The sequence below is a fragment of the Mastigoproctus giganteus genome, chromosome 10 (assembly GCF_048544385.1).
Source record: "Mastigoproctus giganteus isolate SK-2022 chromosome 10, ASM4854438v1, whole genome shotgun sequence".
NCBI lineage: Eukaryota > Metazoa > Arthropoda > Arachnida > Uropygi > Thelyphonidae > Mastigoproctus > Mastigoproctus giganteus.
Genome location: NC_143584.1, coordinates 91,910,529 through 91,935,613, shown reverse-complemented (window position 1 = coordinate 91,935,613; position 25,085 = coordinate 91,910,529). Strand labels below are relative to the sequence as shown.

General features: G+C 38.6%; 1 protein-coding gene across 2 annotated transcripts in view; it reads right to left on the bottom strand.

Moving 5' to 3' along the window:
• Window positions 1–25,085, bottom strand: part of LOC150079150 (ankyrin repeat and fibronectin type-III domain-containing protein 1-like) — a 205,550-nt gene that overhangs the window by 38,436 nt on the left and 142,029 nt on the right. The window contains exons 1-6 of one of the 2 annotated variants that reach the window (XM_090383664.1): window positions 24,547–24,654; window positions 14,536–14,665; window positions 13,371–13,493; window positions 11,031–11,326; window positions 9,661–9,765; window positions 9,089–9,167 (exon numbers count right to left, since the gene is read on the bottom strand). In XM_090383664.1, the coding sequence (XP_090239790.1) occupies window positions 9,089–9,167; window positions 9,661–9,765; window positions 11,031–11,326; window positions 13,371–13,493; window positions 14,536–14,665; window positions 24,547–24,652 (839 nt within the window). In that variant the 5' untranslated portion in view covers window positions 24,653–24,654. Of the gene's footprint in view, window positions 1–9,088; window positions 9,168–9,660; window positions 9,766–11,030; window positions 11,327–13,370; window positions 13,494–14,535; window positions 14,666–24,546; window positions 24,655–25,085 lie in introns of those variants that run through there. The other variant, XM_090383663.1, reaches the window with a different exon arrangement.

The following is a 25,085-nucleotide window of genomic DNA, read 5'->3' as shown; positions in this document are numbered from 1 at the left end:
TACTAAGTAATGACAAAGAGTATAGATGTGACCGTTGTATACCCAGACTGCGAGAGCCACACTAATGCACAGAGCTGATAACCGAAATGCGAAAGTACGCTTTCTTCAGCTGAAAGAAAACCGCATTGAAATTATGAAAGCTCGAATTTTTTTCCCCAACTCAAAGCCTTTTCAGCCATCTCTGCCAATACCACTAGTTTGGATACTCATGAATCATTTGTTAATGAGTTTCTATTGAACAACTGCACATTGGCCATCACGTAATTTCCCCATTTATATTAAAATAATATCTTTAACTTGTTAACGTGTACTGACACTACAAAAAAAAAGCACATTTCTTTATAATGCCAGCAGAAAAGTCTCCTTTACCACATATGCTTGCCAAATTGCCATCTCTTAACTATCTTGATACTTCAGACGAATATTTCTCTGTATAGTGCTCAACGGATTTGTTTCTAATCACATCACCAAAGAAATACCGAATTAATTCGATGGCCAACAAGAGCGCAATAGTATGCAGTTACAATTTAATGTCTCGAAATATTTTAGATTAATAATCAAAAGGGATTCAATGTAAAATTGGTCCTGTTTGTGAAGAGCAGTTCATCCCTTGGGGCATTTCTCCACTCGCGATCAGTAGAGTGGGTATGCGCGCTGTCCGTAGAGTTGATGTGGGTTTCTAACGTAACCTAGTCCATTTCGCAAAGCTCTCAAAGCTTTCTTCCTCTCCAACTCCTGTAAAGTTTCGCAGTAAAAACACTTTTACTGAAACTGAGTTCCTCTGACTTGTCAGGTCTTTTTTTGTTTATTGTAAACTCACTCATTTGCTTTGTCCAAACAGATAAAACAAAATTTTACCAAAGAAGAGACTATATACTCTGTAATATGTGGACGACTTTTTCCCTTATAGCGTTCATATCGCATTGTTTTAGCAAAAAATTGCATCTTGGGTTTGAGGGCAGCTGTAATTTGAAGTAAAGGAATGCGTATAAACATGTCTTCATATTAAATGGCTGTGGAGTTCGGAATGTTAAAAAATAATAAACAGACAGATGCCTAATTAAATGTTTATTCATAATTACACGTTTGCCTATTTTCATGTATTATTTTTTACTATTGAAGACTCCACAACTATTTTTTAAAAATTCAAAAGAGCCATAGTTCACAATCAGAAATGTATACGAATTTTTCAAGGCTTTCCAGTATCGGAATAGATCACGGGTGCGCGTCCATACGCCTCACTTCCGTTCCAAAACATCCCACAAGTATTCAATCACATTGCGGTCAGGCGAATCTGAAGTCCAATCAAGATGGACTACTAACCACACAGCTCTTAGGAGACCATTGCAGGGTGCATTTATGTTTAAGCCTTAAAAATTTTGAACGAGTGTCCGAGTCATAGTGATTATTATTATTTTTTTTAATCTTTTCTCTCAATTATACTCATTTCTTGATATTTTTTCCCCTTTCCTGAGGGACCATACGTTATCTTGTTCTGTACCTCGTATTTAATTATAGACTTTGTGGAACTTCCCTCTGCCTATCAAAAGAACTGTCTTACACTTGCGTTCATTAAAGTATCTCCAGACAACATGTTCTTCCCGCTGCCTCAAATTGTTTTTGTTGGAATCTTGGGCGTGGCAAAAATTTTTCTAGAAAACTGCGAATTTAAAAATGGCTATTAGTACCTCTGAAATGTCTTTTTTCTTTGCCGGGTGAGTCACTCTATGTTATCAAAACCCTGTCTAATTGACAGTCTATAAAAATGCATAAGAAAAGAAAAATTAAAAAGTTAAGTTAATTAAAACTAGCACTATTTTTATAATTATACTGGCCCTTGTTATTTATGGTATGAAAATCAACGTATCTGATCTTTATAGGATTAATTCAGTAAGCAAAAAATAGCGCTTACTGCAATTCTCTGTGTTTCTTTGATATCAATAAATGGCTTGAGGCGGCTCAATCCATTTATTGGACATCTATAATAGGTCCAATACTCCCCACAGGCCACAGTCATCGGCAGTTAGCTTTCCTATCCTGAATGGTACAGTACAGTCCATTGCACTGGTTTCCATTTACTGCTTTGCAGAGATGTTTTTGAAGCTGTTAACATCTCGCATTTGAGAAAGTTGCCAGCCCGATATGATCATTAATTTCTACAATTACCTTCCTCATTAACATAAAATTTAACAACAGTGAATTAGTGTTATTCCCAGAGCCTATATTCTTTCAAGAACATCCACGAAGAATCAACCGAAGAAAAAAGAAGAACCCGAAATGATCATTGTCAAAGTTTTATAGCCTTCATTATTATTTCTAGTATTTGTCTCATACTCTCAGTGGACGGTTTATTAGAATTACGAGCGCCCGCAAATATATGACCACGTGTAATCCATTATGCATAGTTTATAGGCTGGCAGTAAAATGGACAAGACATGTAAATGTGGAATGATAGTAGGAGAGTGATAAAATTTAAAAATGTCTCTCAAAGTGGCCAAAAACAAGCGGATCGAAATTACAGAGAATTTCTTAATTCGTTTTATTTTAATTTAATTTAATTCGCTCGAGGAAACTTGACTCTTGCCAAGTCGTTGTGAGAGGTGAACTGCAAGGATATAACTGACGCTAAGCAGCCTTCCGTAAGGTCCACGGTAGCACAGTTGCAATGTACTTGTTCGTCGAGTGGAAGGATCTGGGTTCGAATCCAGCAGAAGGTAATTAGAAAGTTTTTCCTGCCTTCCTCCACTCGATGCTGAGTTAGTCGATCCCAGGCCGCGGAGTGAGATTTACTCCGGTTTCCCCTCACAGACCTAAGATCGGCTGTAGAACCCATACGAAGTTACAGACCAATACACTTCGTGTTTCTTGAAATTTCAATGTCCCGTTTTTGGAGTGTTGAACTTTCAAGGTACCGCTGAGGATCTACCTCTCGTGTTTTTATTATAATATAAACCATTTTTGTTTATTAAAATAGGACTGGACAATTTGGACATGCTCTTTTTAATCTCTTCTGATGAAAGGGATTAAAATTAATTTAAAGAAGCACGTCGAAGTCGTTCAGTCCCATTTTAATAAAACTCTCAGTCTATTCCAATGCGATCAATGAAGGACAGTTCTTTCCAAAGCTTTTTAGCTGCAAAGAAACTTTATAACCCAAGGAATTATTTGAGCTTTTTCAGTATTTAAGCTCTCTTAAAACGAAGACTGCACCACATGACTTCGCTCACACTGCAAGGAAATGCATATTTACGATGGAAGGCATTGCACGCAAGTGCAACTTGGCTTGCGATTATTTAGATTTAATCCCTCTCTTTTCGCTGTGCGCAATGAGTCAGTTGCGTTTGGAAACCAAACTTCCTATACGTCGTCACAACCACGAGGATCAACAACTAAATCACTACACTTCAACTTCCTGCAGATGACGACATTGCATCCCAGTCCTGGAAATCGGTAGCTTGTCACGTGGACTCTTACTCAGGAAGGAAATGTCAAATAATAATTTTTACCTGTCCTTAGCAATTTGAATCGAGCGAACTGAATTCGAGATGGCAGTGGCCAGTACATCGTGCAATAATGGACTTTATGAAGTTCTGTGGCATGATTCCATTTCAAGTACACTTCCAGCAACGTTTGTCATTCCGTTCTAGATGTTCTTCCTGCCTCTTCATCGAAATAAGCAAAATATTATGCTGATGCAATAAACAGATCCGGCCTGATTGTAATAGCTAAAGCATCTTATACTTTGTATAAACAGAGCAATTTAAAAAAGGTTACAAAAGATGAACAAATCAACGCGCGATCACATAAAATCTGGAACTTTCAAGAAATGAGCTAATAACTGCTCTGAACTCGCCTGTATATAAATAGTATAGTTGTAGTAGGACTTTCACTCTTTGAATTATTCAACACGTTAAAGTAATAAAACCGTTTATGAAAAGTTTTAACTCCTTTTCTTAAAATGTTTCCCTTTTCAAACTCACACCTGCAACAACTTTTGTTACAATACACAATAATATATTTCCTAAAGCGGTTCATTGTAAATTTGTGGCGTTTATCGTCCAAGATCTTTGAATACTCAGAGAATGACCTTTCTACTTCTATGAAGTGACTGAGTTGTATTTAAAAATGTGAGCTTTTGAAGCCTCTACTTGAAATGAAAGTTCATTTCCTTTGCCATTTAGAATTCATTTATTTTCCTTAAAGTGTGAAATTCTGAGTTCTTTTTTAAAACATTAGCGCATTTTCTTCTTATTTCTTCTCCTATGCATCCAGGCACGGTTGAAATTTGCAACATTGATGACCCATTTCAACTTTATCCATTTCTCCAATTGCGCTGCTCAAAAAAGACCCCACACAAATGCAGACTCTTTCGTTTTGGGTCGATTCTGGCCCAAAACGAGAGAGTCTGCATTTGTGTTGGGTCTTTTTTGAGCAGCAAAGAATCATTACAAAATCTTGCTGTCGTAGAGTAATTCATCTTTTCGAGGGTATTGCAAGCAAGTAAATTTGGACGCGAGGTTCTGCGTTTAATTTTCCATATGTAAAAAGTGCAATTAGCGTCCATCGCCAAAACCGCTGACGTTTTGTCGATGGACATCCAAATATGGTTTTCTCTTAACGAATTTCGCGAATAATGTGGTCACAAATAGCGTTAAGGCAACTCTTTCTCAAGGTAGATTCGTCTGGAATATATTTTTAAAACTTTCTTGAAGATTCAATTGTTTAACTTATTAAAAGAGATATTGCTGCTTGCCAGGGCGAGACAAATCCTTTGAAAAATCATTTTTCTCTTCTTCTGAGGTACATGGCTTAGTTAAAAGTGGCTACTCTGGAAATTTTTCCTTGCTTTTCATTTGCTTGGCCGCAATGTGCGATGCTCTTTTCACACGTTGATCGATCTGGAATTTTTTCTCTCATGGAACGTTCTTTTCACAAACACCAAGAACACAATAATGCCATCCATAGTAAAATCTTTTCCGGATTGGCAATCCACAATTCCATACGAAGTTTTGTAAAATATTCATTTTTGGAATGTTTAACGAAAATGTTTCATCTGATGTAGTCGACAGCATGATAATGAATAGCAAAATAGCATTAAAACTGTGGGCTATTTACTTGTTTATTTTATTTTTTTTTTCTTTCCTTTGCTAGCACTATTTTCTCAATTTGAACATTTCGCTACTACAAAATAGTAGCCTCCATTACAGAGCAAATACAGTTCCCCTCTATTGCGATTTGTATTGAGGCTGGAGAGAAGAATAAAAAGCGACTCATGCTACAATCAGTACTGAAAATTGAAGACTCGGTCGAATATCTTGACATCTTGTGGATTAAGCCCATCGTTTTTCTAACACCGGTAATGCTCAAAGTAAACGGAATGAGCAAGCAAAGTTTACTGTCTAAATACCACTTCTTGATTGGAAACAGATCAACGGTTCTTAAACTTATCTCCACTGGACAGGGAACACATTCTGGAAGGAACAAGCGAGCAAAATTACAAAATCACCTAAAAACTAAATACTTTTAAAGAGGCATGCAGAATAGACTAACTGATAGCCGAAACTGAAATGAAAGATTATAAACCATTTGTACCACGGTTTTCAAATTACAATCATGTAATTTGGAATCACAAAATGTCTCAGCAAGTTCCTGAGGCTGATTCCTCTGGAAATCGGTGGAATTTGAGAACCCCTGCGATAGATTGACCCAAATGCTGTGCATAAAAAGTGGACTGGATGTCTGAACATGGTAATCGATTTTTTTTTTTTATGAGAACCCCAAGCACGAGAGTTAATAGAACCTATGGTACTTAGTGCCGTGCATGGGTTGAAGCCTGAAAAGTTGAAAAAATATATTTATTAATATTAGGCTTGAACTGCAGTAGATTGTAATTTTCAGGAAATATATATAAAGGAAGGTTATTCCAGAAAACAGAAGTTTAATAAATACACGAGGAAGAAAAAAAGTTGGTTCTGCTGTTGGTTCGGCAAACCATAAGATGAAAGCTTATTTAGAAGACCTTTATTGCCAAACACGATCAAAAGCCTTTCAAATGTCAAAAGCGACTGCTTGAGTTTCGCTAAACTTTTTCATTGAATTTATCCACAGTTGGGTAACAAGCGAAAATACCACCATTTTCTTATCGTCAATCTTTACGAGAAGAAAATCCTTCTGATATCCTTTTAACGGAAGAGTGTACTGGAAATGGCAGGAGGTGGTTCGCTAAGATCATCAATACAAGAGTTATAAGAAAAGTAAGATGCTAAAAGGTCAGCTTTATCTTTGGCTGAAGTGGCAATAGAACCGCCTAACTTTGACAGAGATGGAAATAGAGATGGGCAAAAGTTGCGACCAATGGCTTTGGCAAGAGACCAGAATGCCAAACTACCATTTGGACAAGAAGCAAGTTTTCTACTGTTCGAATCTAGTTTGGACTGATAAATAATAATGATAATAAGATTCTTTATTAACATAAATCGTATACATTCGTGATTCCTTACACAAATAACCAGAGAACCTTACAATGCATTGTCGATACAAGTGAACAAACAGAGATAAGCTACATTACGAAGTTACATAAAATAACGAATTAAGATTAAAAAAACAAAGAAATAAAAAAGTAATAGTAATTAAAACGAAAAAAGGATTACAAGTTGAGCAGAAAATTACCTCACTGTTAGGAAAGTCGGACCGGAAAAGCCAAGTTTCAAAGAGTTCCACCGGAAAAAGCCAAGTTTTAAAGAGAGGAAGTCAAAGAGTTCCAAGTGACATTGACTAACTAGGATCGGCACTAATAACTGCTTTACAGCTGTTGGTGTAGGCAGAAAATGAAGCTGGAGATTTAGATACAAGCCAATTGTGATATGCAACATTCTTATCTTGAAGAGCCTTAGCACATTTATTGTAAAACAAAGCTTTAGATAAAGGACAATATTTTAAGTAAGAGTGTAGAAAAAAGGATTTCATCCCTACAAGAATAATTTTACTGACACTTTCTGAGCAAACGCTGACATCAGAAGATTTGAAACAGTAATCCGACCAAGGAAAGTAAATCTCACAGATCATCTCATTTTGTATTATTTTAATGCCAAACAACACGAGGTTGAGAATGGCTCTATTGGAGAAGAAACCATCACCAAGTTGTGATGTGAGGTGCCTTGAGGACCACTCACCTCGACTGTGTACTCAGAAGAGTTGTTTGTGAGAAAAAGATCAAGCGTGTTGGCTGCGTGGTTAGGATTGCCTGGTATTCTGTAGGTAAATGAACAATCTGTCCGAGGTCATTAGCAATTGCAAAAGCTTCAGCATCTCAACCAGTTGGGTGGGTCTGTGTGACTAGAAAACAGAAGCCAGCTGGAATTGTGAACATTAAAATCACCGAGAAAAATTACCTCACTGTTAGGAAAGTTGGACTGGAAAAAGTCAAGTTTCAAAGAGTTCCAAGTGATTAGTGGATTTGGGAGAACGATAGAGGCAACAGATGAATTTGGCAGAGAGATTTTATGCCAGAGATCAAAAACAGGAGAGTCCAAATTCCTAAGTCTCTGACAGGGAATATCAGAATGGGCATATGAACAAATACTACCTTTGAAGCGAAAGTAGTCATACAGCTAATAATTTGGACAAGTGAGATGAGTAATGGTTGAATCAACTGATAATTGGGATTCTGTCAGAAAGAGTACACGAGGTTTGGCAGACTAAGTGGAAACGAATGTCATTGAGATTGCAGCTGAGACCTCGTATATTTGTGAACTGGACGAAGAAATCCTTGGGAGGTTTAGATCTTTTCGCAGATAAAAGTTTGCACTATTAGTTTGACAATTCATGATGTATTCGATGGTAAGAAAAGGTAGGGAAGGGTACATGCTGAATGAAGTAAAGAAATTCCACATGGGAAGAATGTACTCGACTCCTTGACTTAACGTGACCTCGATAATGCCTCCTCCCGCATACACAATACTCGACTCCTTCCAGCCAATATCAGACAGGGTACGGGCAGAGAGATTAACATCCGTTATTTCCGGAATGCTACGAGCATGGTCAAAATGCTCGTGTTCTACAACTGAGAACAATACTGTAAACAGATATACGGTTACGTGGATATTTTTCAGACAGACATGTGACTATCTTAATATACTAACAGCTTATTCAAAGAGTAAATGGTATAAATAAAAAGAAAGAAAAACTCCCAGTGGAGACTAAAACCGTAGAAATATCTGCTCCACATCAGTAGATCCTTTTCCGCGGTAATGCCTTTACCGTGTATCGTAAGCTAAGCAACCAGGACAATTGATCCGGCATCGACACAACTTCACGGAGCAAGGTCTAGCAATGATCCACGCTATTTCAAGCTGATTAAGTAACCAGAAAGATACGAGGAGATCGCAATTATTAAGGGCAGTACGGTGAAGAAATGTTTTTTGTTCAAAAGTTACAGAAACCTACTGAAACTGGGTTATCCAACTTCTAAAGGAGACGACCCAGTTTGATCAGGTTCCTGTACCTTCATTAATGAGGTCCCGTGGGACTTCAGTTTTCCGGTCATTGAACAATGCATTGAGAGCTCATGCCCTCAATGCACTGCTCACCAAAATTAAATGAAAAACCGGATAAGACGCTGAATCACTGTTTTTCTTTTTTATTTGGGAGTACATAAATGAAAAATTGCATGCAAGGGCTATGATAGCCTTTATGGTTGTGTGCACGTCTCAACGCTGTTTTCTGTGTTCAATACGGAAGCGTCCATCCAAGGGCGGGGAAAGAAGTCCCATCTTCCTTAAGAGTTAATTTCAATAGGCCAGAGGTCTTTGAAGATGGTTGAACCGCTTGCAGATTCATGGATTTTAATCAAGAGGTTTTCATTCACTTTTTTCTCGGTGATAAAAACGTACTGTGATGTGAATTCTTGCGCTATCAGTAGCACTTTAATCGAAATGTCTAATTGCAAGTCAAATTCCACAAAGTCTTTCCATACCTAATAGAAACTTAGTCGATAAATCAGCGTTGAGAACAAACCAAAGTAAGGTAATCCCATCAAGATTTTAGACAATAAGTCTTCAAGAACAAAAATTCAAATTGCCACACTTACCAGTTGATGTTGACATCCGTTGTCTCCAGAATGCTGCGAGCACGGTCTAAATGCTCGTGTTCCACAGCCGCGAACAATGCTGTAAAGAGATATACGGTTAAGTGGACATTTTTCAGGCAGACAGACATCATGTGACTATCTTAAAACGCCAACAAGTTATTCAAAGAGTAAATGGTATGAAAAATTCGTTGCGCGAATTTTAAATTTAACACATTTAAGTTTTCCATCGTGAACTCAACTTCATGGAATTATTTTCACACTTCTATAAAAGTTATTCATGCGATATCTACAAATATGTGGGAAGGGGGTGCTAAGGAAGGCCCATTTCGTTTAGTGAATCGTTGTTTTGGAAATGTTTATAATCCTAAAGAAACGCTCGCCAAGATTTCTGATTTACTGTAAAATTATTTTAACTACAAATGATATTGAAAAAAAATGTCTGAGGATTAACGTGGAATAATCAATTTTGGGGGAGGAGTAATTTCTAAATAATAGTAACATAATTCACTGGATTCGCACTGGCGCTATAAGGCATTTCAATTCTCATTTTGAGTTAAATAATAAATTCTTACCTTCTAGATCTATGTTGATTTTATTCAACTTTTCCAACCTCTTCCGTTCGGCCTTGTTAAGAGGAACTCCTTCCAGTAGCATTTCCACGCTGCTCTGTCTGTAACCTGAAAGCCAAAATAGCCATCAACCATCGTTCTGCTTAAAGAATAAATCAAAACGTGCAATGAGATTTTAAGATACTGAGGGGAGGTGAGTGTGGCAGTGTGTGAAAAATCCCACATTTCATCGGCACGATATTTAAAAGACTCGACAAGGATTCCCATGCCATGTTTCACTACACCTTCGAATTTTCGATATCTGGTTCATCGATCTACAAAATGCAACTTCACGAATATCAAGTTTTGATTTAAAATTCTTGTATTAATTGCAAATTTACTTCTAAACAACGTATGCTTTCCATTAGAAAAACGTTTTGTTTTTTCAAGCTAATAAACAGCTATCAAAACCCAGAATTAGATGAGTTAGGCAAACGACGCAGCAGTCCTAAGAATACAAATAAATAAATGCGTATTCGTAAAGAAATAAAGGAGATTACTGTAAGAGAAATCTCATTTGGTGCGAGCTAAGTAGCGGCAAGGTCTTCCAGTGGAATGATGTCAATTGTCCAGTTGGTGCTGCCATCTAGGTACAGAGTAATGCCTAAGGTGATCAGAATACCCATTTAAAAATACCGAACAACTTAAACATGAAACCTTTTCTCGATTCTCAGCCTTAACAGAGCGATTATTGGGGATGTTAAAATTCTCTCACTTTCCAAAACTTTAATTTGATCAATTTTATCTTTGTCCTTTGGAGTTTTTGGTGCATCATCTATTCAGATCATAATGGGCTAGTTCCTGCGTACTCATAACACACACGTCTATACAAGCGAGTGAATGATTCACAGGCAGACCTGCATGTCGCGCGCACTAAAAAAACTCAGATGAACACTACTCCACCAAAGACAAGAATACAGCCCCGATTAAAGAGACCTTCAAGTGTTTTCCAATAGGATTCTAATCACAATCTCTCTAATCAGTGAAAAATATGGAATAACCAATAAATCGAGGGCTTCGATGAATTATTCTTTGAACTTGTTCCGAGGAAACTAAGGTCATGAAGCATAATTTTGTGTCTGAAAACTGGGCATATTCTATGGTCAATTTGTCTTCTTTTTTGTTGTTGTTTCTCTGGAGAAATGTTCAACCGACAGAGACTCACCATAGTATGAAAATGGCCGATAAAAATCCTTCCTGTCAAGTCGGGGGATCGAAACTTAAGCCTGCGTTGTGGAAGGACTCGTATTGAAACCACTGTGTTACTCTCCTAGCTAGCCACTGTGGTTAAGATCAATTCACTTAGAATTAAGGAAACTATGGCACTTCCTTACCTGTGATATTCCTTCCTCTAATGGACATTGTCGGGGACGGAGGGATGTCCACCCTCTTATGAGCCTCGAGTCTGGCGGGAATACTTGGCGACGGGGATATTGTCTTGGTATCCATGGGAACCGTTAGATTGTCGGTAAAAAGCTCGGCACGGGAGTGTGTATAGGAATCCGCTGTGAGATATAAACAGTTGGTGGAGGCCCTGGACTCTTGGATGTCCTCCTTCAAGTGGTGGCTGCTGCAGGACACGTCTAGCAGGCTGTCGATGCTCCCAGACTTCCTGAGACTCGTGATTTCACTAGAAGGTAATTAAGACGTATGAAAACATGAAGTACATTGAATTTCATCTGGTTTTCTACACATCTCATTCTCTTTCACCAGACTCTGCCATGTATCTAATTCCACCTATATATACGCGAGACATTCCTACATGGTTTTTGGCCTCAGCGATGAATTTGAGATTATCGCAAACTGGCGAGCGCAATTTAAATGCATATGAGGTTCGATCAAAAAAGGTTCTTCTCTTTTATAAAATCAGCAATGGAAAGGAAAGGTAACCACATTACTTGGTCGACTCGATTACTGTTTAATAATTCCAGTTAACCAAAGTAATGGGCAGCGTCTTGATACGAAAGAGGAACATTTGAAGGATCTCCTTTTTAATGAGTCCTCTTACCAAGAAAGGCTTAAGTTCTGAAGATTGCAGCGTCTGTAGACTAGGTACTTGCAAGACCCAAAAAAAAAAAAAAGGGTTATCCTCCAAATTTTAAGAATTGTATTTTGCAATGCGCGTTTATATGACTGCCGTTCATAGCGGATTCTCATAAACAGTATTACATTCCATAATGTCGGAGAATCTGTCAGAGATGGTCAATGTTGAGGTCGCCTTCCAACTTCAAGCAGTGATGACATGCTAAAGTGCCCAAAAAATTTCAATGTCATCTGCGATTAACCATTTGAGAAATGCTGGTGAACTGGGAACCCCCTTTGGATCATGGCGGCAGTAAAACTTGATATATGTTGTGACAGCAAATCTGTTCCAAGGATGTTGAATATTGATTAAAAAGTGTCCTGTTGAGAACTGTGCCAGAAACTGAAATGAAGGTGGTGGAAATGGACCTTCATTGCATCAGTTGCATTGTTACTAGTGGCGAAAAATGGGTGTACGGCTATGATCCCCAAAAAGGAAATTCTAGTCCATCCCAGTGGAAGTCAAACTGTTTCTATCCAAAATGCCCAAGTTCGTCAATTGCGAAAGCAACGGGGTTTTTTTTTTTTTTAGGATCGTTCATGATGAATTTATTTAGAATACTCAGACGGTAAATTACATTATTATAAAGGTCGATTATAAGAAAAAAAGGTTCTGGCTTGACTGACCGAAAAAAAAAAAAAAAGTTAAACAAAAACATCTATTTAGAAATGGTGGATGGTTTCTCCAGCAAGAAAATGCACCTGCACGCACCTCACTCAAGAACATTCCTGTAGTATTCTAACAGCCCATATTCACCTGACCTCTCTGCGTGGTTTTTTTGGTCAACATAAACGTCAGTCATCTCAATGCCATTCCAAACATCCAACATAATGTGACAGTGAAACTCCACCTGCTCACAGCTGTACACTTCCAGCGACAGCAATGATTTCAGAAGTGGCAGGAGCATTGAAACACTTGCATATCATCGGAAGGCCAGGGACCACTTACAAAATGTTGTACGTATCCTAATTTTTTTTTAGAAAATTAGGATCTGAGAACTTTCTAATCTGAAATCGCATGCTCAATGTATCAAATATAAAATGTCTAAACAAATCTCATCCATTGCATACAATGTTTTATCATTACTGCAGCTGTATGCAAAAATAAATAAATAAATCTACATTCGTTTTAATAATTTAAAACTTAAACTGTAGCTTACTTTTCTTTTGAAAACACCTACTGAAGAACTTCCATCTTCCTTCTTATAACAGTAGGGGTATATCGGCGGATGCGAAACACTAATATAAAATGATATTTAAAACCAGTGGACTACGTTCAAAAAAACAACCAAATAAGGTTATTTTACAGAATTTAATTAAACGTTTTCGAAAGAGATGTTAAGTGAATTCTTTCCCCGAAGAATGGAAGGTTTCATTTCGACCTGGGTGCTCCCATCATCATCACCAAGGGCGATGGAAGTACTAAATGGGGTAGAGATTTTTATAATGCGTTATAAACATCGCAGTGACTCCTAGCTGAAGTTTTCCATAGTTTTAAATCAGTAAAATATAAACATACCCACTTATATAGAGAAACAAGAATAAAAATAAGCTGTGTGCTAACTAATAAGACGTGTGTTATGCATACGTACATGACTGGTACAGGACCGGAATGTCTGTGTAAGCTTCTGTCTCCACACTTACTCTCTTTCGAAGTAAGGAGTCGAGCCAACTTTGCCAGACCAACTCGAGTTGACTGACCCGAGTAGTCACTCCTGCAAGGGGTAGAAAAGAAGAGTTACTTGCGGTAATAACTAGGCAGTAATAAACAAGTCAACTAACGACATAAACATATCTTTTAAAAAGCGACCAGATAGGAGGGTCTTTCTTCTCAAACATACCTCAAACACACGCACATTATTAACGAATATCTAACTCTATTGGCTTTACTTCCACTTGAACAGTTCTTACAAATTCAGATTCAAAGCAACCCCGTTGATTTGCATTATTCGTAACACTTTATTGAACATTCGGGTACATACACCAAAGTACAACGAGTATAGCCATAAAGAAGAAAGTGGGTGAATTTCAAGAAATAGTGTCGATGTATTTCCAGCGTATAATAATTATTATTTTTATTGTTTTTGTCTGTCGTAATATGCTCCATATTTCTCTCTATCTTTTGTGGAAGTTCTTTTCCACCATTTCTTTCTTTATACTGCAAGTCCTCGAAGAATGTGTCCGCTGCTTCTTCTTAGCAATCACTCTCTCAGTTGCTCTGCCATCGGCTATTGGAAATCCCGATGACACAGTGAGCGAGTGGCTTCCGGGAAGGATTATTCTGTTGCTGTGGTGATTACTGGCTGCTGGGGTGCTGTTTATACCCGAGTAGATGTCTGCTAATTCTGTATAAGGAAGCATCCGATGTACACAACAGGATTACTTTCGTTTATTTGTCGAAAAATAGATCCTATACGAGCAAAAGAAAACGTTATTCGAATAAATGCACTAATAAAAGATTTTGATACACAAACTCGTGAACTGAAGTAGTATAGAGATATCAACAGAAGCCATCATCGATTCCTTGCATGCATGATAGATATGTGCCTAATCTGTGGTGATTTTTCAGAAAAATAAAGGACCAGTTGGTGATTCACGTTTCTTTAACTTGACTCATGGTACGACCCAGGTCTAAATATTTAATTTACCAGAGAGTATTCAGAAACCACTAAGCAATTTTATTGCAATAATTCTGCTTGATGAATGAGGACACTCACCACGCAGATAAGATATGTCCACTATAAATAAGCCACTTACTTTCTAGACTCCTTCCCACTGGAAATCTGGGAGGACGCGGACCCTGTAGAGGACAGACTATGTCTAGGGGATGCACTTGGAGACTTGCACAGCATGGAGGATTCTTCATCTTCCGTAACCAAATGCCACCCTAGAAACAAAAGAAAAATTGGCTAAGTGGCGTGTCAGAAACATCTATTCTTAACAAATACCTTAAAATATAGAAAATGGCTTAAGACATTAAATATTTGCCGAATGGCATCCGTCTTTACAATTACATAGTCTTTCCAGCTCCACAAAATTAGGCATAAATTATTCCATTAAACGATTACTCTTTAGGGTACAGGCAAATTTTTCAAGTCTACAATTAGTCTTTCTTAATTTAAAGCGATATTGATCGTGTATGTTGACGAGAAAGAGAGAGAGAAGAAAATGCCGTCCATTTGGAAATAGTCAACACTTTTAAATTTCTTAAATAACTGAAGGTCACCCACGAAATGGAATTCTAAATTACAGAACTGGGCTGAATTCCCATAAGAACTTTTTTCGCCCATAACAAATCTTGTTAAGCTTCTCTGTATCCTCTCCAGCAGGTCCACATCTTTTGTAACGTGGGTGTCCAAAGCCTGCATGCAATATTCAATATGTGGCCTACCCACTGCCTTAATACCATGGAATAATCACCGCTTTGTGTCTACTAGCAAAGTTCCTGCATATGGTTAGTATGCAGATATCAATTTCTCCTTTTCTTATATCTTGTCCCGAGGGATCACCTTCCTTTCTTATTCCCGGACATTTCAGCTTCTGTTTTCAATGTGAAGTTAATGCTTGGTCATTATTCATTAATTTCCTCACGTGCTACTAAGCTTAGTGGAATTTACATATTTTGCTTTCATCTATTTCGCTGTGGCTTTCTTTTGACTTTTCGTTCTGTCTATTGTTTTGTGAATCGCAACCCACGCCATAAAATTAGCCGGAAATTAAGGAGTTCTTGTATTCAGCAAACACCTGGCTAATCCTTTAATCGTGTAGGATTACTAGGATTTTATGAGGCATTACCGAAAAGTCAAATTAGTTTGCGATTCGGGCACACTTAATCCGCGTGTAATGAGAAAGTGGAAAGTTCGGGATTAACGTGTGAAGACAGCGTTCTTATTTGCTGACTAATCAGCCAATTAGCTAATTGGAATAGCGGGACAATTTCAGGATGTTTCTTCTTAGCATACTGCTAAAGCAAGAAATATTAGACTTTGAAACTGGTTGTGGGAACTTTAAAGTGCAATGCTATTGCACGGAGTAATTCCTCTAACACCGGGATAACATCTCTCTGCATTCACCACATCCCTGATTAGTTACGCTGCATTTTAATTTGAAAAAGAAAACCGCAAAATTCGATGAAGTTTTTTCTGGCCGATCAAGCGATTCATAATCAGAAACCTAAGGCGGATGCGTACACATATCCATCCTCGAAATCGCTTGTAATAAACTACTTTGGGTGGCCACTTTAATAAGTATATTTACGTAATAGACTAGGTCCATTTTAGCCCTCAGAACAGCCTGGATTCGTCATGAAATAGTTTATGCATTCTTTCATCGAGGGACTCAGCGAGGTGTGAAAAACGTGCCACGGAGATGCTGGTGCATGTTGACCCAATTGCCTCCTGTGGGAGGCAATTGGGTCAATATGTTTTGGCATATTGGATGGTTGCGTCTCAATACAATTAAGCACCTGAGATTGGGAGACCACAGCAGTAGATTGAAAATTTGCATGGTCCTGGAACTAGTTCTGGCCTTATGACAGCATATTATCCTGTTAAAAGAATTTATTCGCAGATGGATACACTGCAGCCTTGAAGGAATGTGCCTGGGTAGAAACAGTTTCCAGAAAACCTCAGCAACCAAATTTTTTACATTGATATCAAGGGAGGCCCAGTGTGCACCACGAATATACTGGTTGGTTGTTGTAAGGTTTTAAGCACGTCAGCAAATTAGGCCATACTGCGCCGTATATAATATATCTGTAAACTGCGTGTTCTTTGTCTATATTTTGAACGAAATACCCGAATTTTGGGGAGGAAAACCGTGCTACCTTCCCCTAAGACCGATTAAGTCAGACAAATTGTAAAAAAAAGGTCCATAAAAATTCTTCGCGTCATTGACGAGATTCGAACTCAGGTCTTTTCCACCCGATGTGGGGAGGACGGCGATTATACCAGGAGCGCTGAATCCGGTTCGGCCGTCGATTGCGATATCCCATCCGTGACTATGTACCACGAACTGGGCGTTTGAAATGCCTCTTTGGTTGCTACCGTTACACTGAGTTGTAATTTGACCGAATGTAGCTTTTTTTTTTTTTTTTTTTTACTCCACACAACTCTTGTCAGCCTATCTTGGTCTCTCGCATCAACGAACTGTTTCCTACCAAGGATCGCAATTCGCTCGATGTTATTGGATCAATCTGGACACATTAAAGACACAGATGTTCGTGAAAACCACAACATGGTTACAGTTTCTGCGATACCCATACGGGCGCATCTGGTGCCAAATACCATATATCATATTCAAAATCTTTCGTCTTCTGCCCCCATGAGTAGCACAGTTGGTAGAATTGCCGTACTCCCCACAAGGGGTGGAAAAGATCTGAGTTTAAGTTCCACTGATGACAGTAAGAATTTTTATGGGTCTTTTCCACAAAGTGGCTGAGTTAATCGGTCTCGGGCGAGAGTAGCACGGTTTTCCTTGGAAACTTTGGTTTTTCGCTGGCAAGAAGGCAAATCAACCACAGAACACACGCAATTTACAGACATGTATAAGGCTAATATGGTCTAAGTTGCCGATGAGCCTGAAAAAAAAAAAAATAATCCTTCCATAGCATCTGTAACTGAAGGAACGTTCCATTTCATGCAAAGGATAGGTGTACCTAAAAAGTTGGTACTCTGTACGTTCTATCTTTATAAATGCTTTGAGATAGTCGTGTTCCTTTGTAACTGCTAGAAGATTCCAGCGAAAGAGCTATCTCCAGATTTCTAAGGACACTTTAGCTCTCAGTAAATAAATATCAGCCTGCAGTCGTAATTCTACTGATTTCTTCTTTAGCCTCCATCAAAAGGGACTCGATACAGTAAACTTTTCGAATGTCCACTCGTTTATCTTGCGGTTTATCTGCTTTCAAGTTGGAAAATCCCAGAAAAGCTCTACATCTCTGACTGAGATCAGTTACGCCACCACTTGAATAAAGTTGTTGTTGTTGTTATTTGGTTTTTAGGAGCATTAGCAACTAAGGCCATATTGCTCCAGTGCGGTGGTCATTCCCTGACCTTTCCGCATGCTCCGTATTTGGTGGTGACGGGCTCGAACCCCCGGTCTAATCAAGAAGCGTGTGCTACGCACTGCTGCTCCTTCCCACCTGGCTACGGAGGCGCCCCGCTTGAATAAAGTCTGAAGTTCCTCACGTCATAGAACCTTTAGAAGCACGTGGAAAGAGAAAGAGATATATACGCTTAACTACAGAGGCTGGCTTATGACAGAATTAAGATGAACGGTATTATGGTAGGTATTAATAACTTCATTGATTATTCTTTTCTTTCCCTCGAACCAAGAAAGCCTGTGTATTCTATAGATTTCATGAAAAGAAAAGATACACTAACAAGTTATTCGCATTAATAGCAGTGTTCACCTAAAATTCGAGAAATTTCTCGTGGTCAGCCCCTAAATTAAAAAAATAATAATAATAAATAAATCATATCCAATTATATTAGTCTTATTCTTAAAATAGCAGATAATCATCCGATTTTAAATACCCTAAACTGAGATGAAACACATGAGATGATGGAATGGATCCTGGTAGGACAAAAGCTACTCGGGTCGTTCATTTATGAAACTCAATATGCGTTGGCCTTAGATTAACTCTTAGTGTAATGCAGTTATCTGATTAGCATGCTAAGGTTCTTTGTCCAAGTTTATATAATATAAGCTCGCGTGCATTTTTTAACTCCTAACAGAGTTCAGAGCTAGTTGCGTTTAAGTTAAATTCTTCCTGCAACAGAGGGAAGGGAATTCCAAATTAAAAAAAAAAAATACTTCCTCTAACTTGGTGGTCCTGGATTTTTTCAAATGCACTGGCGCTGTTCATCCGCACATGTGTGTAGAAATGAAGTAAAAAAAAAAATGAGACGAAGTTTTTCCAAAATATACTTTACAAAAAGACGTACCTGCCTATGGCTGCAGAATACCAGGAACTTGGGGTTTTGTCTTTGGAATAACGCCTAACAAAAGAAAGGCGTCAGATGGCGCAGAACCAGTTGTAAGACAGTGCGCGCAGAGCTTCGCTTCTGATGTACTGTATTACCTCGCGTTAACAACACACTTCGTGCTGTTGTTGCTTCGGCGAAGGGTCATCGTACGAAAGTGTGTTGCACTAGTTTGTGGAGTGCTAAACACCGCAACTTTCCCACAATGTTTTTGTGTGTGTCGAACATGCACGTATCCCCAATGAATCTCTACGAAACATTAGCGGGGAGTCCAAAAAGTACTTGACGTCTTAGGCGATTGCATCTTCTAAACGGGAAGATCGAAATGCATCCAGCGACACGGTAATGCCGGTGATGGGATCTGTGACTGAGAAGAGCCATTTTGAGTTTAAGAAAGTACATAGAGCGTCGCCACAGCATAACAAAAGTAGAATTGGAAATTTACTCGATCCGGTCTTGCAACATTCATAAAGAATACATCCGAACCCACGCTTACCATCAAGGTCCAAATAGTTAGACGGGTGTAGGGTAGTAAACATCAAAAGAGTACATTTAGATCGGTACAGTCGTACAGATATGAACGGTGGTTCTTATGCCATCCATTCTGGCAAACATTCCTTGGCGTTACTGGATGTGATTCTCCATATAGTTCAGGAATCTCTCTATTGGCAACTCAGCGAATTGGAAGACTGTGTTTTGTTTCGTCGGCCTATTTAAACTTATGTTCTCTCTCTCTCTCTCTCTCTCTCTCTCTCTCTCTCTCTCTCTCTCTCTCTCTCTCTCTCTCTCTCTCTCTGAGGAGGCAACACTGTAAAGCCTTGGCACATTCATCCTCACAAGATCATTGTATGTACCACTACGTACAAACATCGAAATTCCAAATAGAAATTTCCTTTAGAGGGCACCATCGATTTATACCCTCGGCTTAAAAAGTTTCCACGGCCTTTGTGTCTCTGGACTATTATCGAGTTACCTGTATTCGGAGATGTGTCGTTAGCAACCCTGCTTGGCATGATGAAGAGTATTATATACAAAATTATGAGCATTTTTTTTTATCACGTGGAAGTCGCTTTGAATAGACACAGGAAAAGCATTGTCGACTGCCATCAGCAAACAGCAACCAATAGAGTTAGCTGTATTTCATCCCAAGGTATCAAATTTAAAACACAGCTAATTTAGGAATATGATAACTATGAATAAAAAAAAACTGAAAGGTCAACTGCAGCCATTATATCAATCCACTGCAGGATGGAATCCTCCTCAACGATTCATGATGAGGGAAATGGACCATAATCTGCCACGCTGGTCCAGTGCGGGTTGGCAGATCTACCGTATTCAGCAGTCAGGGGCTTGAACCCCGGTGCACTTCTTTGAGTAGACTGGGGTATGTCTACGGCCAATCCCTTAATTTCCACAGAATATGCGAAGGAGGTAGTTTCTAATTATTGTCAACAGGTTATAATCATCATAATGCTCATTGCGTCTTGAGAAATTGCACGCAGTATCCACTATAACAAAATAAAAACATACTACGAATAACCAACACTTGTTTCTGCAGTCTAAACTTTGAGGTTAAGAACCACACAGAGAAAAAAAAAAGTTGTACCTTACCTAATAGTTTTATGTACCCTGGAATTAAAAAAAAGATAAATCTTCATTAACAGACGCATACCAATTTCTATGAACAACACACTGTTCTTAACAAATAGTGCCTAATGATTTCAGGAACCAATCATTTTCATCTAGTATCAGGCGATTTCTTTTTGACAAAGTGTTTCTATTAAAGCGCTATACGCTTTAAACGTGTTATTTTTTGTCTTTTTCTTTTCCCGAAGATTAAGAAGAAAAAAATTCGATAAGTGATTTAATATTGCCGCCCTAATGAGGCCTATCGAAGTATCACATATCTGCAGGAACCATAAAGGCAGCAGTAGGGAGCTCAGAGAAGGGCTCGACGATAATTTAAAGCAAATCTGCCAAGGGAAGCGGTAAATTGATATCTCATTAGGGTCACAATAACGCAATGGAAAGTCTCAGCTTCCATTAAAATTCAGATTAATATTGGAGAGGAATGCAATTAACAGAAATAAACTTGGCTTTGCTGTTGGGCTAAATGGACTTGAAAAGTGATTTGGTTACTGCACTGCCCAATTGAACTGATCCGGAAAAGTTGTATAGAAGGGGAGTGTTTGGGAAAGGGCAAAACATTGCAGCGTTGTATCGGAAAACTTAAATGTGATTAAATCGCCCAAATGCCAAGAGAAATGCTACAGACATCTCGTGCATGTCTGATTCCTGCCCCCCTCTCTCGCCCGATGCTTTAAAGTACAGGGATCGCTTTTGTAACTGGAGCATCAGCGCCTGCATGACCTCGCGAGTCATATTTCTATGTTACGTGACAAAGTAGCACATAGCAGACGTAGCACGTTATATCACTTCCACTTGGTGGGCTCGCGTGGAGTGGCTGCAGCTCCTCTCTAAGAAACACTTCACCTCGAAGTGAGCGACAGAATGAAGGCCTTCAAAACGATGCCGAATGCGGGAACGAGACCAAAGTAGGGCAAGTGTCACAGAGTAGGTGATAGTCGTGGCTTGCGCTCTGGGATACTGTGATGATCCGCGTTGCCTGGGCCAGTTATTTCCGCGTGACCTATTTTGAAACTCCTCAGATGTGAACCCCCCCAGATCTTCCGGACTCCCTTCGCATTTCAATTGGAAAGACGTTTTTCCCCCCAAATTACTTCGAGGATTCAGGTTTAGTTTGCTCGTCTTTCTGGCTATGTGGGCCAACCGGACTCACACTCTTTCGAAACGTACTAGTTGGCGATTTCTTTTTATCTTCGCTTCCAATTTAATTTTTGATTCCCGATGGGAACCTGTTTCCACTCGCCTCCTGACAACCTGCTTCTCTTCTCTAAATGCTCCATCAGAAGTTCTGAGAGAACAACAGCGTTAACAGAGTCAGAGTTAACAACAGTCTCAGTGTTAACAACAGCGAAGTGCTCTGAACTCGTTCCACCAAGCCAGGAACTCTCTATCTGCTTCTAACAATAAATAAGTCATATGATCTTCTCTTTTCATATGCATTTTCAGGCTGGTAAGACTGAACTTATGGTTGTGCTCTTTTATAAGTTGATTTGTTATCTGAATGTTAATTATAAAACTTCACTCTATTTCTCATCTTTCCTTTGACTCAGCACACACACACAGGAATCAAAGAACTGTGCCCATTTTCATCGATTTTCTTATAACCATGGGTTTTTGCATTTTCTCATTTCAGTTGGACGAACTTTCAATAATAAATGGTAATTATTTGCTTTGATAATTAATCTTTTATAATTTAACGTGTTGCCTGACTTTTATCAGCCTATTTTATAATCTATTTAATGTATTATATAAATTTGACGACGTAGACACGTGTTCGTTTCACGTCAGCCCTGGAGAAGATTTGTTTTCGGATCAGTTCTGAGCTAGTTGATCTCAGCCTACTTTTTTTTCCAAGAGAAAACAAAAAGGCATTGGTCCAAACTCATCTTCTCTTTGAAACTCGACTATCAGTGACCTTGTGGCTCCAATGCACGTGACAAGGAAGGAAGGAAACGTATGACGACATATCATTGAGCTGCGTTCTTCATTCTTCTAACATAAACATAAGGAAGTATAAACCAGCATATCTCAATGGCATTCTGATATCTTTTCTACCATTTGCTTCAGAACTATAGTTTATTTTCTTTGTTTCTTCTAAACTTCGTAATACCAAATATAACCAGGAACAGAACTTTAATAATGAAATACAACCTCAAAGGATCATCTCAAAATCTTCGGTGCTTGAATGTGAGTTATATAGTATTGCCAGATGGTTTCAAACACTCGTTATATATATCGGCATTTTTTTCTTATCTCGCAGTTTAAAGAAAAACCAAAATTACTGACTTAATAATCATTTATAAAGCAGTTAAAATTCTATTATATACATGGGCTACATTATAATAAGCACTAGAGCACTTTAGGTATCTGGGGCATTTATTTGCACAGGACATTTCATGTCAAACTGAGATTCAATCCAGAATTGCAATGGCAAAACAATCTTTCAAGAATAAACTGTCCTTGATTACACAGAAGATGTCACAAGAAATTAGGAAGAAGATAATAAAGACATATCTGGTCAATGGCTCTATATGTAGCAGAGACATGGATTCTAACAAAGAGACAAAAAGCGACTTGAGGCCTTCGAGATGTGGTGCTGGCGCAGGATAGAAAAAATTAAATCCTGCGTCAAACTGTGGAAGTATTAAGACGTGTCCAAGAACAGAGGAAAATTTTAGGTAGAATAAGGTCAACTAGACTAAAATGGGTGGGTCACGTGATTCGACATGGTGGATGCAATGGAGGGGACTATGGAGGCAAAACGCCTTAGGGGTAGATCAAAAAAGACCTTCATCAGGACGTTACTGGACGAAGCTGGACTGAAAAACCTTGACGAACTGAAACAAGAGATACAAAGATGGCGACAGCTCACCAGAGGAACTGACCAGTCACAAGACAATTACTGATAATATTATAATGAATGTGTATTTGTTTATTGTTTTTTTTTAATTATCTTATTTTAATGAAAGAATTTTAATTATACAGAATCATATCCATATTTTTATGATTTTCTTCTCGTCCTTTTTTTTTTTCAATTTTCCAAAACTGGGTTGAAAAAAATCCAAAAAAAAAAAAGAACTTGTCAACGTCATGTCCCCGTGTTCAAAAGCCAGGGCTTTATTTATTTTTTAAATTCTTATCCCGACGAAAGGGATTTCTGCCTTGTCAAAACCATTATTACGCTCAAGATTCCCAGAACACTTGAGATTTTTCAACAACGCAGCTTTCCTTAAGAAGAGAGGGAATATAATGCGATATCCGATTTCCAATAAAATGGTTCCAAAGCCCCACAAACACAATTCAACAGACTACTTTAACACAGACAAATCGAAACGAAATTCCAACTGCAAGAAAATTTTTACAGAATTCCAAGGATTCAGAAAACAAAATACACAAAATTTTTTATCGAAAGATTAATTAAAATTAGTTTCTACATTAAGCTATAATTAAAACGATTATAAATATTAAAAGGGGAAAATGTCGTGTCCAAAGTAATAAATAAATTTCCTCTTCGAGTAATTCCATTACAATTAAACCACGAGTTTCACTTATTCATCCCTTAACTTTTTGAAGCGAATTTATTTTTCGGTTCGGCACTAGAAGCATATGATATCTTGATTGGGGGAAGGAGGAAGAATGCTCCATTTGCAAATGTATTGGAGTTTCCACATGTGATGTACGGACACACCATCTATATGTGGATCTGTACTAAGAATAACGTGTGTACTGCAGGTGTTCATGCACTGGAATAGCCAGTTAAGTTCCAGACCACTTTTTATAACAGCAACCATCACCACACCACAAAAAAAAAGCACTAAAAGAATCATGACTACGTGTTCGCAATATTAAAACGCACCCCCTCCCCCTTTTCGAACGAGAAACTTATGCTTACATTGTATAAATTTGACCACTTCGTGATTACCCTGAGAAGGTCACCTGCAAAAAGGAGGAGAAAAACGCCAAGGGTCGTCGACACGCCATTTAGCGGGGTGAAGGGGGAGGGAAACGCGTTTTCTGGCTGACGGTAATTTTCTTGGAACTATATTTTTCGTTTTAAGAATCAAGCTCTAAGATATTTCGAAATTCTTACAATTTTAAAAGGAGGCGCGAAGTTACAAAGGCAACTGACACTTACCATGCCGCGTTCTTCCATGTCTGGTTCGAAAGCCCGGAGACCAGTTAAACTCGACTTTGGAGACGCGGGGGAATGACTGAGCTGTGCTAAGCAAGTGGCCAACCATTGTTTGAACAGAACTGAAAGGAAACGCAGTGCAGACTGACTTTTGTAACTGGTTCTTGCTGACGAGCATCCAGTTTTTGAACAACGCTGCACGTGGAGCAGTAGAAACATCGGGAGGTTGAGCAGCATCGTTTGGTAGAGCGTGGGAAGACGGGCCAATCATTTTCGGTGTTAAATACAAAGGGGGGAGGGGTAGAGAGGAACGAATTCTTTTAGAAAAAGGAAGATCGATCTGTTTCCCCAGAAGGGAAGTAGTGAACACGTGTGCAGGTAAAACACTTCGTACTGGCATGCTAATGACGCCACCAACTCAGCGAAAAGAATGATCGTGTTGCTGTCTCTCAAAGTGTTCGGTAAAGTTTTCCTATTTTGTTTAGCTTCCGAAATAACAGCGCATCTCACTGATTTACTAGATCTGTCAGATGATTCCCGAG